We start from the raw sequence: 14,774 nt of genomic DNA, 5'->3' as shown, positions 1-14,774 counted from the left end.
GACCTGCTTGTGTAGCAGGCGTCGGGCAGTGCCGGTGCTGGTGACTCATTGCCGGAATCCCTCACTCTTGTCCTGTGCTGCTGTGTTCCCCTCAGGCTCCATGAGTTTGATGAGCAGGTGTCCGCAGTGCGGGAGGGAATGGCTCGAGTGGTGCCTGTGCCTCTCCTTTCACTCTTCACCGGATATGAGCTGGAAACCATGGTAAATTGTCTGATCTTCTCCCAAGACCTTATGACGGCAAAGTCTAAGTCCATTTGGAAAGCTTTTTTTTTCGGAATCCAATTTTATATTATAGGTTTCTCTAGAATTTTTTCGGTGTGACCACCGTCCATCATGGCATTTGTTTTTGTGTGGAAAAAATAGCCATCATTATTCAGCAATAATTCTGACTGTTTTATTGTGTTGGGACTTTAGTTTTAACATTCTTGATAATGGTAAAGGATGGGACGTTTTGCTAGTTTTATCCTCATCATTGTTGTGGAGAGATGTACTTGGAATTCCTCTTGATATCTGAGGCAAGATGAAATAATGAGAGCATTTGCAGAAACATACTGGTGGGTCAGACAGCAGATCTTAATGAATCAGATTGGGAACATTGGATGGGATGATGCTGTACAGTCAGAGGCAAAATGACTAGCGGTGTGTAATAGTCTTGTACTCCGGTTGTAAAAGAAGTGAAACAAAGGAAACAGTGTTGAGGTCTGTGGAAGTCACTAGCAGCTCTCAGGGTTATTTTAAAAGAAGAGCAGTGTCTTCCCAGAGATTTATAAGAAGAGAACACATCTATTTATATCACTTAATATGGTAATGCTTAGTTGTTCGTCTTTTAACAAGGGCAATTATACCTCCCATTCGACTGTAAGGGCGAAGTTATGAGTAGAAGGGGACGGCTGTTGCTATTCTTCATTGTTCAATATCCATATGGACACCTAAATGTGATTCATAAAACTCACAAACACTCACACCGTACCACAAAGACCCATCTTCAGTATTGTAAGAGGCATTAAATCCAACTTAAACCTTGTATTCATTACTCATGTTGTAATACCTCACAGGATATTAATAAAGAGAAGCTGAAAATTATCATAAAGCAGTTAAGCTTAGAGTTGAGCTAAACTGTTTAACTTGTTTGTTGGAGCAGGTCTTGCTCTTCCTACCTCCTGTCCTGTTTGTGTGGCCATGAAGTGAATTGTAGAGTGTACAGTATGTCCAGGGTTGTCCAGGAGCATGTGAATGTCAGAGGAAGGGTAGGAAGAAGCAGCCCTAGTGCAGCTGCCAAGCACTGAAGAGTCACAGCCCAGTCAGCCGGCTCTCCCCTTCCCCACCCTAGATCGATTTCTCTGGCGTGTGTGTTTGCCAACCGCACTGGTGTTTTGTAGGTGTGCGGGAGCCCGGATATCCCTCTCCATCTCCTGAAGTCGGTCGCTACATACAAAGGCGTGGAACCCACCGCCCCTCTGATCCAGTGGTTCTGGGAGGTGATGGAGTCCTTCTCCAACACGGAGAGGTCTCTGTTCCTCAGGTTTGTGTGGGGCAGGACCAGGCTCCCCAGGACCATCGCTGACTTCCGAGGCCGTGACTTCGTTGTTCAGGTAAGGAGCGCTGCTTGAGGAAAGTCGTCTGTAGAAAGGGTTTCTTGTCGCTGACTTTAGGGCTTCGTACTGAAACTACAGAAGCCTTATGTGGACATAGCATTTCTTTTTCCCTTAACAGCTGCATAATTAGGGATGTTGAATAAAGCCAAGGGCAAATGTTCAGTTTGTGGCTCAACGTGAACACATCAGTGGTGTGTTGATCAAAATCTGTTTTGTGTCTGATTTAAACAGATTGAAGTTCTACTCAAGATTGAAAGAATATTTTCCAAAACATATCAGCACTGTGTCCCGAATCTACACATGCAGAATGTTGTTCAGAATGAAGTCAACTGTATTTTCTTTCATGTAAGGTGTACTGGGGGAAAAAAAACAAAGCCATTCCTATTTTCAGGTGCTGGATAAATACAATCCCCCGGATCACTTCCTGCCGGAGTCGTATACCTGCTTCTTCCTGCTGAAACTGCCCAGGTACTCCTGCAGGCAGGTCCTAGAGGAGAAGCTGAAGTACGCCATTCACTTCTGCAAGTCCATAGACACGGACGACTACGCGCGCATCGCCCTGACCGGGGAGCCGGCTGCTGACGACAGCAGTGAGGACTCAGACAATGAGGACGCAGACTCCTTTGCCTCAGACTCCACACAAGACTACTTAACAGGGCACTGAGGAGACTTTCTCCCCACTACTGAAGGAAGCGCATCAGTAACAGGGGAATGCAAAGCTGCCACACAAACTGATCCAATAGTTTGTTTTAACTATCCTTACCAATTCAGAAATCATAGTTGTATAAGAGTCCTGTAAATGACGATATTGAATTAGCTTTGAAGGCACTGTAACCTGAAGTAGGTTCTCCATTTTTTTTCCTAAAAAAAGAAAACTGCACAGTTTAGCTTTTGTGTTTACTTATGCCATGTAAATGTTTATATATTATTATTACAAGAAGTGAGACATCCCAAAAAGGGCATTAAGCCTGGCACTGTGGTAGACTTTTCCCATTAGTTTGTGATCTTCACATTAGTTTGTTGTATATTGAAGCTAATGTGCAACAAATGACTAGTATTAGAGGTGCGGTAGTCTCTCAGTAATTCATTTTAGGGATAAATTGTCAAATTTTGAAACCACCTTCTTGCCTTCTAAAAAAAGTAAAAAATGTTTTACTGAAGCCCACTGATCATTCACCAAGTTTGGTAATTTGAAATTCATATTAAATTGTGGTGATTGTAATAAACTTTGCTGGAGGATTTGTTGTAAATGCTTTTCCACTTCTGAAATTCTTTAGGCAGGGGCATTGAGAAGAATTGATACACAGTCAAAACATTTGGACAGTTCATTTTTCTGTAGCCTTCTCAGTTCAGCTTTCTGAAATGTCTTCCAGCTTGTGTCTTCTCTTTCTGTTACAGTGATCCAAGCCTGTAGAAATTTCAGAAAGCTGAACTGAGAAGGCTACAGAAAAATGAACTGTCCAAATGTTTTGATTGTGTATCAATTCTTCTCAATGTAAACATTGTCCTTGAATCACTGGGAGTCCTCACAATTCCCCAATGAGCGTATTTTATGTGGGAGATCACTTTCTGGTGTAAATTATAAGGAAAAGGCTCAGTTCAGAGTTTTAACTCAATGTAACATCTCTGTTGGGAGGTCAAGGGAGTTTGACTTAATTCAGGAATCTGAATAGTGTAGTGTTGGTGTACTTAAAAAAAATCTTCTGGTTTTTACTGTTAAAATCCCCAGCATTTGATTTGAAAAATACTTTTAATTTTGAACTCCTCAACCTGTCCTCAAAAGGTTTCATATCAGCGGACTGTTGGTTTCTTTGTCTCAGTACTCCAGCTGGGCATTCCATATTCCAGTGATGTTTGAATATGGGGAAAAATCTGCTGTAAAATAACTTTCCACTTGAGACGTAGTGTGAAGGTTTCGTAGGAGAGACGAGTTCCTTGAAGTTACTGAGAGATTATTGCATGTCATTTGATGGTAATAGCAGTGTTTCTTTATAAGAACTGTTCTTGGATTATGATAGGATCAGTATTTCTCACTCCACAGACGTGAAACACCGCCCAGTGATGTATCATTTTAGAAAGCTTGTGTGTCTTTAATTACCTTCTCAAATGTATGTGTGCACTGTCGTCATTCTGGAATGTATATAATATGATTGTGTCATGTATACACAAAGAGCGGCTCATTTTCTGTGAATAAATTTAATCCAAGATTACCAAAATTTGTGTTTAGTTTTGTAACAGGATGAAGATAGCCATCTTTGCTTTGCAATGTCACGTCTTGAAGATCTTCAAGCAGTACCTTGTCGTCCGTTGTCAAGAAGAGGCTCATGTTCAAATTCCTACCTTATCATTTTAGGAAATTAGGAAAACTCAGAACCTGTTAGGAGACTTGGAGCATGAGGTGCAATGGGAGAGGAGCATTGCAAAGAAATGTTTGGATTTGTCATCTTGCGTTTCAGTTTAAACTGTAAACATCTTGATTTCTTATCTTCTGTGAGATCCTGTTGTATGTCATTTTTACCACTTCTTTTTCTGTCTTCAAACAAAAAGACTAGGATTTCCTTTAGAAAATTATTTTAAGTAGAAAGCATTTTTTCCTCTAGAACACTAGAATATCAGCATGTTAAAAGATGCTATTATTTATTCATTCCTGAGATTTGGTTCACTGCATTGGAAAAAATCACATTGGCTCAAAAGCCCATAAACAATGTAGCATAAACCTATACCGGAGGTATCTAAAATATTGCTTATTTTTCCTTGAATCAGAGTGAAGAGTATAGCACATCTGAATCCTTATACTTACAGTACTTCTCAATAGTTACTTAAGATGAACATATTTTAGGTAAATGTTTCATTTGGGTTTTCCTTAAAGTATTCACAAATTAAAAAAAATAAAAACTAAGTCTCATTCACAGACTTTTCTGGTATTTCAGTTTTTAACTAATAAAATGCCCACACAGCAGAAAAGTTTTTAATACAAATTCTAGGACACAGCTGATTTAGAATGCTTACCTGGGATTTCTACAAAGTAAGCATGACATCTAATTAATTTTCAAAGCGCCATCTAATACATCAGTCGGCTGCCTTCAGGGGGTCTAACATTGCAGATGGAGTGAAAAATGAATCGCGTGTGAGTGGTGAGTGTTCAATTTTGGTAATATATTTCACAAATGGAAGGATCGGAGGAGGGGTACTTTAGTCTGCCAGTTGGTCTGTCTTATAAGAAATACCATTTTACATAAAGTTATAAGTTGCAGGGGGCGCTCACCCTGCGGCTCATGTGGGTCCTAATGCCCCAGTGTAGTGACGGGGACACTATACTGTAAACAGGCGCCGTCCTTCGGATGAGACGTAAAACCGAGGTCCTGACTCTCTGTGGTCATTAAAAAATCCCAGGGTGTTTCTCGAAAAGAGTAGGGGTGTAACCCCGGCATCCTGGCCAAATTTCCCCATCGGCTGTTATCAATCATGGCCTCCTAACAATCCCCCTCTGTGAATTGGCTTCATTACTCTGCTCTCCTCCCCACTGATAGCTGATGTGTGGTGAGCGTTCTGGCGCACTATGGCTGCCGTCGCATCATCCAGGTGGATGCTGCACATTGGTGGTGGTGGAGGGGAGTCCCCATTACCTGTAAAGCGCTTTGAGTGGAGTGTCCAGAAAAAGCGCTATATAAGTGTAAGCAATTATTATTATAATTATTATAATGAATTAGGGAATGTTCATATTAGGTTTTCCTTGTAAGATGTTTGCACCTATTTCACCCAAATTAGCATTGCCCAGCTTATGAACCCTATTAAGGATGAAACAGCTTTTGTGGCTACTTACAAACGCCAAGCAGCGTTGTCTAAGTAGATGGTTTTGCATTTCAGTATTGTGAAATGTACAGGCCTAATTCACATTACCATTCCCATAATATCACCGAGAGTGCTTACTCTTGAAAGGTCATAGTCTTTAAAGTTATTCCTTTGTAAGATATTTGCCTGTTTCAATGGTCCAATTTAGAATGGCAGTGCCCAACTAATATACCCTAATAATGGTGAAGCGTCTGTTGGTAGCTGCTGACTTAGACTTCATGTATGTTGAGTGCAAGTACAGGTCTATTAGAGGTTTCTCTTTCCCTTGTGCAACAATGAGAGGTGCTTAATATTCACAATCCCCGTCTAGGTGGTCCATTGCTATTAAAACATGCCATGGCCTTGAAAGGTGCTCCTTTTAAGATCTCGGTCTTAGTAAATACTCAGAAACTTTTACAGGTAAAGTGATTAATAGAAATGTATCTATTTAAGGCAACTTCTCTTGTTTTCTAACCACTAACTCCTAGTGAGGGCTGCCTGGAGTTGAGGCAGCTTATAAGTAGTGTAATTAGTTGACATTGCAACATGCATATACTGTAGTTACTTCTTTCCTGTTCTTATATTATTATCCAATAAAACGTCCTGGAAATCTGTTCTGTGCACTGCACTCTGGTATGTACAGTATAATGTTGGTATTCAAAGGCCATTAAAGCCTATACAAAATACAGCAATGAGATTCAGCCACTGAAAGCACAGTGCCTTGTTTCTTTGCCTCACAGAAGTAAAGATTTCAGATGACTGCAAAAAAAGCTGATTATCAGTATATTAAGATCTCTTTCAGTGCTTTTTAGGAGTCCTGATTTGCACACCTGTATGAAAAAAACTGAATCATCTCATTTTTACATTTACTCTGAAAGCAGTCTATGAAGTACAATGCTTTATGGAATTTATAATCTCTACTCAAATAGCTTTCAGAACAGTCCTAGCAGTGGTACTCAATGGTACTCAGATTTTTTTTTAATGTTTCGGTCTCGAAGGCCAATTTACTGTACTTCATATGCTTTTTTATTCTCAAAGTTCAGCTTCAGTTCACATGTGTTTCTTTTCTTGTGGCTCTTAATTAGCCGATTATGCCAAAGTTCACTTGTATACTTGTTCACTTGTTCCCCCCACTTCAAAAATATATAACCATACCAGGTCTACTGTAGTTCAAAGGATTGCAGTTCCACATGATAAAACATGGTATTTTATCATGGCTTAATGTGGCTTAAAATGATAAGCATACTTCATGGACTTAGTCTGTCATTTTTAGAAACATAACAGTCAGGTGCTGCTCTCATGTGCATCTCTCCAGGCAGTGGAAGTGTGTGTAAACCCAGCCCAGGAAAGCAGAAGGCAAAAACAGTAACAATTATACAAGGCAAATGGTTTGTAGCGTCAATATCTAATCAACAAACGCTTCTAAAACTTCTTCTAAAAGAGAAATCAGTCTGAACCATGTGAAACTTGTTTGTTCAATTCTTAATGTTTCTGCCTCCTCTGAGTATCTGTACTTAATTGTTAACAAAGCCCTGTGGAGGATGGATTTAACAGTACCTTTTCTGCAGGATTCCTGGCAGAGAGATCATGCATTGCTATCAATATATTGTATGCTTGAGTATTTTTGAGAATGTGATTGCATTGATGAGATTGATGTACAATAGTTTTGCTATGAAAATTGCTCTAAACAGTTTGTCCCAGTGAACTGTTTTCAAATAGGAGGTATAATAGAAGTCTTTGAAGAAGGAAGAGAAATGCAGAGCTCGAAGAGGCTACTTTTAGAAAGGACATCTAGACGATGTGGGGAAAAATTAAAAAGGGACACAAAGTTTTAGGATATATAGTTCAAAGTCTAGAATTTAAATCAATTTTAAAATTGTTTAATATAAAATTGTGAACAACTTTGGTTGCCCTGTTACAGTAAAAAGCGTTGCATTCTGGGATTGAAGGAAATATCCTATACTGACAGGCTGAGACTGAATCTTTTCACCCTTGAACAGAGAAGAGTTCAAGGTGACCCGATACAAGTTTTCAAAATTCTCAAAGGCATAGACAGTCAGTCCAGCACATTTCCTCAGAATGAACTGTGAATGAACGTGCAGAAACAGAATCTGTAGATTTAAAATCGAGAACAGGAGGCACTTCGGATGTTTTGCTTTGTACTTTTCCTTTGCATTCAGGTGACTGGAAAGAGAGAGAGAGACACTAATTCATGGGCATGCTATCATCTCTACACCTCCACCCCCTTTCTTGTCACCGGTAAAATCACAGTAACTCCTGAGAAGCTCCATGCAAAACTTGAGTGGGCCACAAATCATTATTTCCAACCCAGACATTCAATTAAAGCTTTATTTTCGAAAGCAGTGTAATGCTAACAGGTTTTGTAGACATAAAGTATGTGATGTTGATCACAGTCATTTATGGAACAGCTGTGAAGATTTTTGAGAGAAAAGATGTCCAGCAGGGAGTGGTCTATCATTTGTGCAGATGAGTTGTTGCCATTTATAGAAGGCATGTACCTGGACTATAGTCAGAAACCACAAAAAAGCAGAAATATAATACTGACACATCCTTCAATCATAACTTGATCAATTTTATCAGTGAGACATACTGTAGGTAGCTTCAGATTCTGGGTATGTCCATGAAATGTATGATAACCAGAAAAAAGGTTACCCCAGTTGACCCCCTGAAGACCAAAGCCTGGGAATTTATCACAGACCGGTAAAAAGCAGATGGCACTCTGAAGTTCAACTATACCTGAGATTTTCTCGCAGGAAGATGATGTACAGTATGACTTCTGCAACTAAGGAACTTAGCTGGACCATTACCTTTCTGGTGAGTGAAAAGGCACATGACAAGGTTGGTATCCCAGCCAAAATTCTTGAAATTGGGAAAACACCTCTTATTAAACCTCGACAGATTTTCTTCTCTGGTGGAGAAAGGGAAAGGTTTCCTGAAAAAGCCTGTGGAACTTGGCTGATTGTATTTACCCTTAAGGCAGACTGTAGAAGTATTTTCTGTCTAGAAGCTAAATGTAAAGAGCACAGAGAAAAGAAAACCAATTTAGTCTCTTGTTGACACTATCAGCAGAGTAGGTTTGTTCAGAGTGCTTGAGAAAATGGGCTATCTTCCCATACGTCCAGGGCTGATCCACTCCTTCCATAAGAAACTGCAAGCTGCAGTCTGAGGAATGTACCGCAACAATTTTGAAGTTTAAAGTGGTGTGAAAGTAAGCTGTATACTAATCCTGATTGGCTTGATTTTCTCCATAGGTCTTAATTTTACTTTTTTGGGGATCATGCAATCATATGTACCGAAAGTTTTAGAACCTGTCTTGACTCAAAAGCTAAATCCAGAATGAGCCTCAAAGTCATCAGGAACCTAATCTTTGCACTTGCAGCCCGTAAAAATAATAAAAAAAACATCTTCAGGAACTTGTCCCTTTTGTGCATGCAAACTCTTTGCCACAGTGAGGGGTTCATGTGAGGTGGAGGTTTATCTTTGATCTTACCTTCTATCCCTTCCAGGGAATTAATCATTTGGCTATTGTGGCTAAATATATGCATTGGAGTGGCCACTGCTACCTCTGCTATACTATACACTATACTCTAAAGAAACAAGTAATAAGTATATTCCATGCTGAAAAGTGAAGAAAGAAAACACAACATTTTGGCTGTGGAGCCTTCTAAACCTATTACTTATTCCTTTGCAGACTACGCATGCTGATGCAGCTACCCATCCAAACTTCTTCAGCCTACTTCTGCTGCAACCCACTATGCCTTCTTTTAAATCTTTTTCTAGATCTTTGTCGTTCCTTCTCCTCCTCCCTGGGCCACTTGCCCCCTTCTCTTACTAAACCAGCATTCTGTCTCTTCCCAGCGATCTGTTCCAAGACCAGGCTTTCTCTACACCTCCTATTCCTTTACAGATGTTGTCGTTATAATATAATTCCTAAAGAATTTCGCCCCTTACACCCAAAGAAGGCTCCACAGCCGAAACCTGTTTTCTTTCTTCTCTATTCAGCATGGAATAAACCTTTACTTGTTCTTTTGCAGCCCATGCAAGCTTATGCAGCTACCCACCTGAGCTACTTCAGTATACAGTATATCCTTAAGTACTTTAAATGATCCTAATACTCTAAATGAGCCTAAAACAAGTCAGTTCACAATGAAACCCAAAGTGTTCATCTGTCAGGATGGTGCACTAAACATACGAGACAGCAGTGAGACTGGACTAGAACATTCAAGGAGAAGCACACCTTCCACCTCTGATATCTGTTATATTTTAGATATCAGTAGAAAGATGGTCACCAATGTGCTCTCTGAGGTCACTGTGCAAAAAGCTTGACTGTACTCCTTAAGCAGAGAAGCCTGTGATGGCTAGGCCACTCCTACAGAATGAATGATGATAAGAATGGATGATGGCTGTATTCTGCAAGAGTGTCCAATGTTTTGTTTTTTTAAAGCCAGCTGCCCACACAAAATGATCATTGAAATTGCATTAATGCACTCTCTGTGGTCTGAAATTAAGAATTGTGCTCGTTACTGAGGTGCCTGGAGCCTGCAGTGTTAGTGAGTTTGTTTTTCATGATGCTTTGTGAAAGCAGGACATGAAGTCTTTTGGAAATTATCCAAATCAATGCGAGGTATTGGCAGCAGACTGAGACAGATGGCAGCACGCTCTCCAGCACGGAATCCAGCATCACGATAAGAGCATTTGCAACTGCAACAGAAACCAAACCACGTGGAACAACAGGATAGACGTGTTCCATCGACATCTGTTGTAGCATAAAACTGCGAAACTGTGTGCCAATTCAGAATTAGTTTTCGCAGCCGCCAAACCAAATACAATACATTCTACTGAACAGTATACTCAAATGATGCTGAAAGACATCTTTCTGAGAAGAAATTGATGCTAATGATAGTGTTTAGCACAATTTGGTCTACAGAAAATGGCAAAGACATTTTCAACATCATTGAAGTTTAATTTTAGGTCTTTAGGTGTAGTGTTCACAGGAGTGGAGTTAGTTGGAGACCACATTTTTTTTCCTTTGTATGGTGTTGCAAGTGCTCTGTGATTTTTTTTAATCTATATAGTTTAATTGCTGAGCAGATTAATTACGATTTGACCAGATGGTGCAATCATCCCTTATTTTCAAAGTTTCCTTATTTGTGCATATCATAAGAAGCTACATTCTAGGCATTGTAAACTGTCATGTCCTGTTTTATCCATTCAGAATTTAAAATCCTATTTCTTCATGTTCTGAAATGAAGCAAGGTTCTTTGAATGTGCAGTCCTTTGAAGATCTTGTCCTTCCTATTGCTTCAGTGTTTCAGATGTCTGGTTAATGACAGCAGTATTGCCTTCGTGCCCGATTTAAGCATGGCTGGTCCTGGTTGGTACAGTGATACAGAGATGGGAGACATCTAAGGTAAGCAGTGTTGATGGTTTAGTATAGTGACCATAGTTCCATGTTGTAAAAGGTGCTATACAGTACGTCTGATAAGACAATTGGAAATGATGTCCTGTTTTGGTTATTAAATTCTCTTGGTGCTGTCTGTAAGATTAGAAGTATTAACCCACCTGTCCTGGCTAAATTACACTCTAGGCTTGTACAATCTTGCCTCTATAAAGTCCCCCCTTAATTCAAATGCTGAAACAATTTCTCTACCTTATCTGTCACACAATAGCTACTGCACATCACTCAGATACTGGATGAAGTGGCTTACTGTATCTCCTGTATTTAAAGTGCTTTGGGTTCCTTTGTAATGTAAATCACACTATAAATGCAGATAATATTATTATCAATGTTACTACACTAAGTGCTACATTTTGGAGATGCCTGGTTTCTGCAACATTATTGTATTTGCATTAAATTATGCAAGTTCCACATGGAATATGCCTTCTTGCCGAGAAGCACATCTTGTCTTTACTCACTGTTGCTCTCTGTAGTTGGGCCTGGTGATGTTGAGGTAGGCTTGCAACGTGGGGCCGGGAGTCATACTGCATTATAGTAACAAGTAATAGGTATATTCCATGCTGAAAAGAGAAGAAAGAAAACACTACGTTGTGTTTTCTTTCTTCTCTTTTCAGCATGGAATTAACCTATTACTTGTTCCTTTGCATCCTACGCATGCTGACGCAGCTACCCACCTGCACTACTGTATTATAGTATATTGTACCATAGATTGTTCATTTTACTTTATGTATTTTTTTTCTTTCTCATTATCCATGTACTGTATGGCTCTTATTTGTTTACAGGTTTTAAACTTTCGTATTCCTTCTGTGTGGTCTAATTGAGCTATGGATTCACAGAAGTTAAGGATTCTAAGACAGGAAGGGATTAATAGTTTTTTTGGATTTATAAAAGGAGCTGTTACCCTTGCATCAGTTCACTACTAAATACGAGTTAAAAAGGTAATGAAGACTAGTTCAGTTTGCTGGTTCATTATAAATGAGTTCTGCAGAGAACAACCAAAAAGGACATAAAATTGTTGTGCTTACATCTTTAATCACTTAGTTACTTTGTAAAAAGTAGCCAAATATGAGGATTTATTCAGGCTTAAAATAAAATGTTATTTTTTTAATGAAAATGCCATCGTTTATATTTAAATACTAATGAAACATCAATTTTTAATAGGATAGATGTTTTCAACAAGCCCACTTAAATCTCTAATATTCATTTTTGTATTGTATGCAGTCCAGTTTTATTGTTATATGTTATCATATTCAACATGATGCTTTTTTTAAGGTAACCACTAATAGCAGTTCGAATTTAACTGTTGTGAAATTTTTGTAACAGTTGTAGAATTTAACTTCTGTTTATTAAAACAGTTACTTCTTTAGACCAAAACCAATCTTGATTATTCATATATTCTAGAAAGCAATCACATGATTAAATCATTGCTGAGTCCTGAAGTACTATTTTATTTTTTTCTTTGAGTTTCAGCACCCCGTATGCTGTAACTACTTTTTAAAATTCAGTTTAAAACATCTTTCCATAAATATAAAGTGTTTAAACCTTTGCAGAGTTTATGGAAACTATACAGTAAATATCATGAGATGTTAATACAAGCTGAATCGGTAAAATAATGGGCTCTTGCAAACAAATGAGTACGTTTTCTAAGACCGATATGTAGTGAACGTACACGAGCCCCAGAGGTTTTCTGCTCTGTCACATGAGAATCAGATTCATCTCACAAGTCCTCTGATGAAACAGCTCCAGATGATACATGTGGGCTCTGTTAATTACTCTAAACCTGATCCTCTGATGCACAGCACTGAGTCACATGCAGCCTCCTTCTTCCAGGACAGCCTACCCCCTCTCTCCTGAGATCCTGCAGCAAGGCTTCATGTGATTAAGTGGATAGTGCAGTCTCCATGAAATTAATGAGCAAACTTGTTTCCCTGAGAAAGAATGAGTTTGGGAGGGGAGGGGAGCAAAACAAGTCTTTCCCTGGATTCTTGCAATAGAAACATAGTAGTTGCAGACAAAAGTAAGACATTATTTGGCCTGTCTATTTTGATTTCTAGATGAAGATTTCTAGATGAGGATCTTACCCATCTGTTTCTTGAGAAAGAGCTGGGCTTGTCCTCCTGTTTCTATTCTTGCTACATCCTATATATTTCTAGAACACAACAGATAGAATCGCTTACTGTTTTCATGGAATTACTCATAAACAACTACTGTATATATCATAGTTGTTTATATATCGTATAATGTTTACTATCTACAGTATAACCAGGGAGTGATCAGGGCTGTATTGTTTTAAAGTGGAAAACGTTTAGAAAGTTATTGATAATGTCTACTTAATCTTATCCTTTCGCACCCCGTATGTTATTAGTTTTCTAATTTGTGTTGACTGTCTTGTCCGTGAGCATCATGTGGAAGTTAACAAATATTTCAAGGCACCACCCTCCTCTTATTTTGACATAACTAAAATAATCAAACTAATGAGTAGATATTCATTGCAATGGATAATTTAATGTCAGAAAACAATCAAATTTGTTTGTAGGAGAGAAAATACCGAACGGTATTTAACACAAGCAATAGTTAAAATCACAAACGCCAGCTGAAATTGTGTATGTAAAGACGTAACAATCACATTTTCAAGATTAGAACTAACTTGAATCATAGGGTTGGTATTTTTCATTTTGGGAAAATCATATTTTATGATTTTTCATCTTTTCTCAATTTATTTCGGTAAACTTTCAATCAAAGTCGACCAGTGAAGTCGGTCGGTGAATTACCTCACGATTTTAATAAGGAGTACAGACTGAATACGTGTTTAATATACGTGTTTCCGTGTGTTACACTGCTTTTAAATTATATATCACGCAATTTCTGCTCAATCGGTTTAGAATTCCATTCAGCCCCCCCACGTGCAACCAACAAGAAAGGTTTCCCTTTTCTTTTCTTGTCATATGTTACGGCCGCAAGTTCTAATGTGACGCTCCTCATGCGCAAGAACAAACTTATTCCTCCTGGCACTGATGTAGGGAAAAAAAACCCATTGATTTAAATAAGGTGACTGTTAACTCAAAGGACTTCATTGTGTTGAGATAGTAGTCATGATGCGCATGCATAGCAACTGATCATTCTTCTGAAGAACATTTTTATCCGTAATAAGGACGGGAGCAAATACTCTAAAACCATCCGACGACGAGAATTTTTTTTTCTTTTTATTTTTTTATGATCGGAGGTAGTTGGTGCAAAGCAATGTTGTTTTTCTCCAAAAAGAGGCTTGTGTTATTGTTTTTTCTTTACTCTAACCCTCCTCCTCCTATTCTCTATTGTCAAAAACAATAATCCTACCAAAAAGTGCATTTTGTGGTTTATTGGCCCACTTTCAATCAAATGAAAAGTGACCTTAAAAATATGTTTAGAAAACTTTTAGAATGATTTAAAGTGATGCTGAATTAGGCGGTATGGTGGCTCGTATTTCTACCTTGCAGAGCTGAAGCCCCGAGTCCAATTCTGCACCTGGGGTGCAATCTGTGTGGAGGCTGCATGCTCGCCCTGTGTTTAATGGGCTTTCCACAAGCTGGTCCTGTTTCCTACACATGTCCAAAAAAATACTGTCAGGTTAATTAGCTTGTGTGAAAATTGGCTTTGGTGTGAATGTTGAGGCCCTGAAAGGATTGCGGTGCTAAATGAGCCCCCCAAAAAATAACACAACTTCAATTTTACATGCAAATAAATATCAGGGTTATTTTAAAGGCAAATATGATGCAAAGGAAAAACCAAACATACATGTACAGCATATATGCCATAATGCCATATAACATACATGTATAATGCCATACCGCCATTCTCTAAAGTGACTTCACCAGAAGGCATTATATAGT

At 38.8% G+C, this 14,774-nt stretch overlaps 1 protein-coding gene across 12 annotated transcripts in view; it reads left to right on the top strand.

The window, feature by feature from the left end:
* Nucleotides 1–3,811, top strand: part of herc2 (HECT and RLD domain containing E3 ubiquitin protein ligase 2) — an 80,385-nt gene extending 76,574 nt beyond the window's left edge. For all 12 annotated transcript variants that reach the window (XM_088598442.1, XM_088598386.1, XM_088598404.1 and 9 more), the window contains 3 exons: nt 96–201; nt 1,380–1,592; nt 1,987–3,811. In XM_088598442.1, the coding sequence (XP_088454568.1) occupies nt 96–201; nt 1,380–1,592; nt 1,987–2,259 (592 nt within the window). In that variant the 3' untranslated portion in view covers nt 2,260–3,811. The remainder of the gene's footprint in view (nt 1–95; nt 202–1,379; nt 1,593–1,986) is intronic.
* Nucleotides 3,812–14,774: the final 10,963 nt, after the last annotated feature.

Source organism: Lepisosteus platostomus, chromosome 2 (genome assembly GCF_059453375.1).
Source record: "Lepisosteus platostomus isolate fLepPlt1 chromosome 2, fLepPlt1.hap1, whole genome shotgun sequence".
Lineage (NCBI taxonomy): Eukaryota > Metazoa > Chordata > Actinopteri > Semionotiformes > Lepisosteidae > Lepisosteus > Lepisosteus platostomus.
The sequence above is the reverse complement of the archived record's forward strand: the minus strand, read 5'-3'. Positions and strand labels throughout refer to the sequence as shown.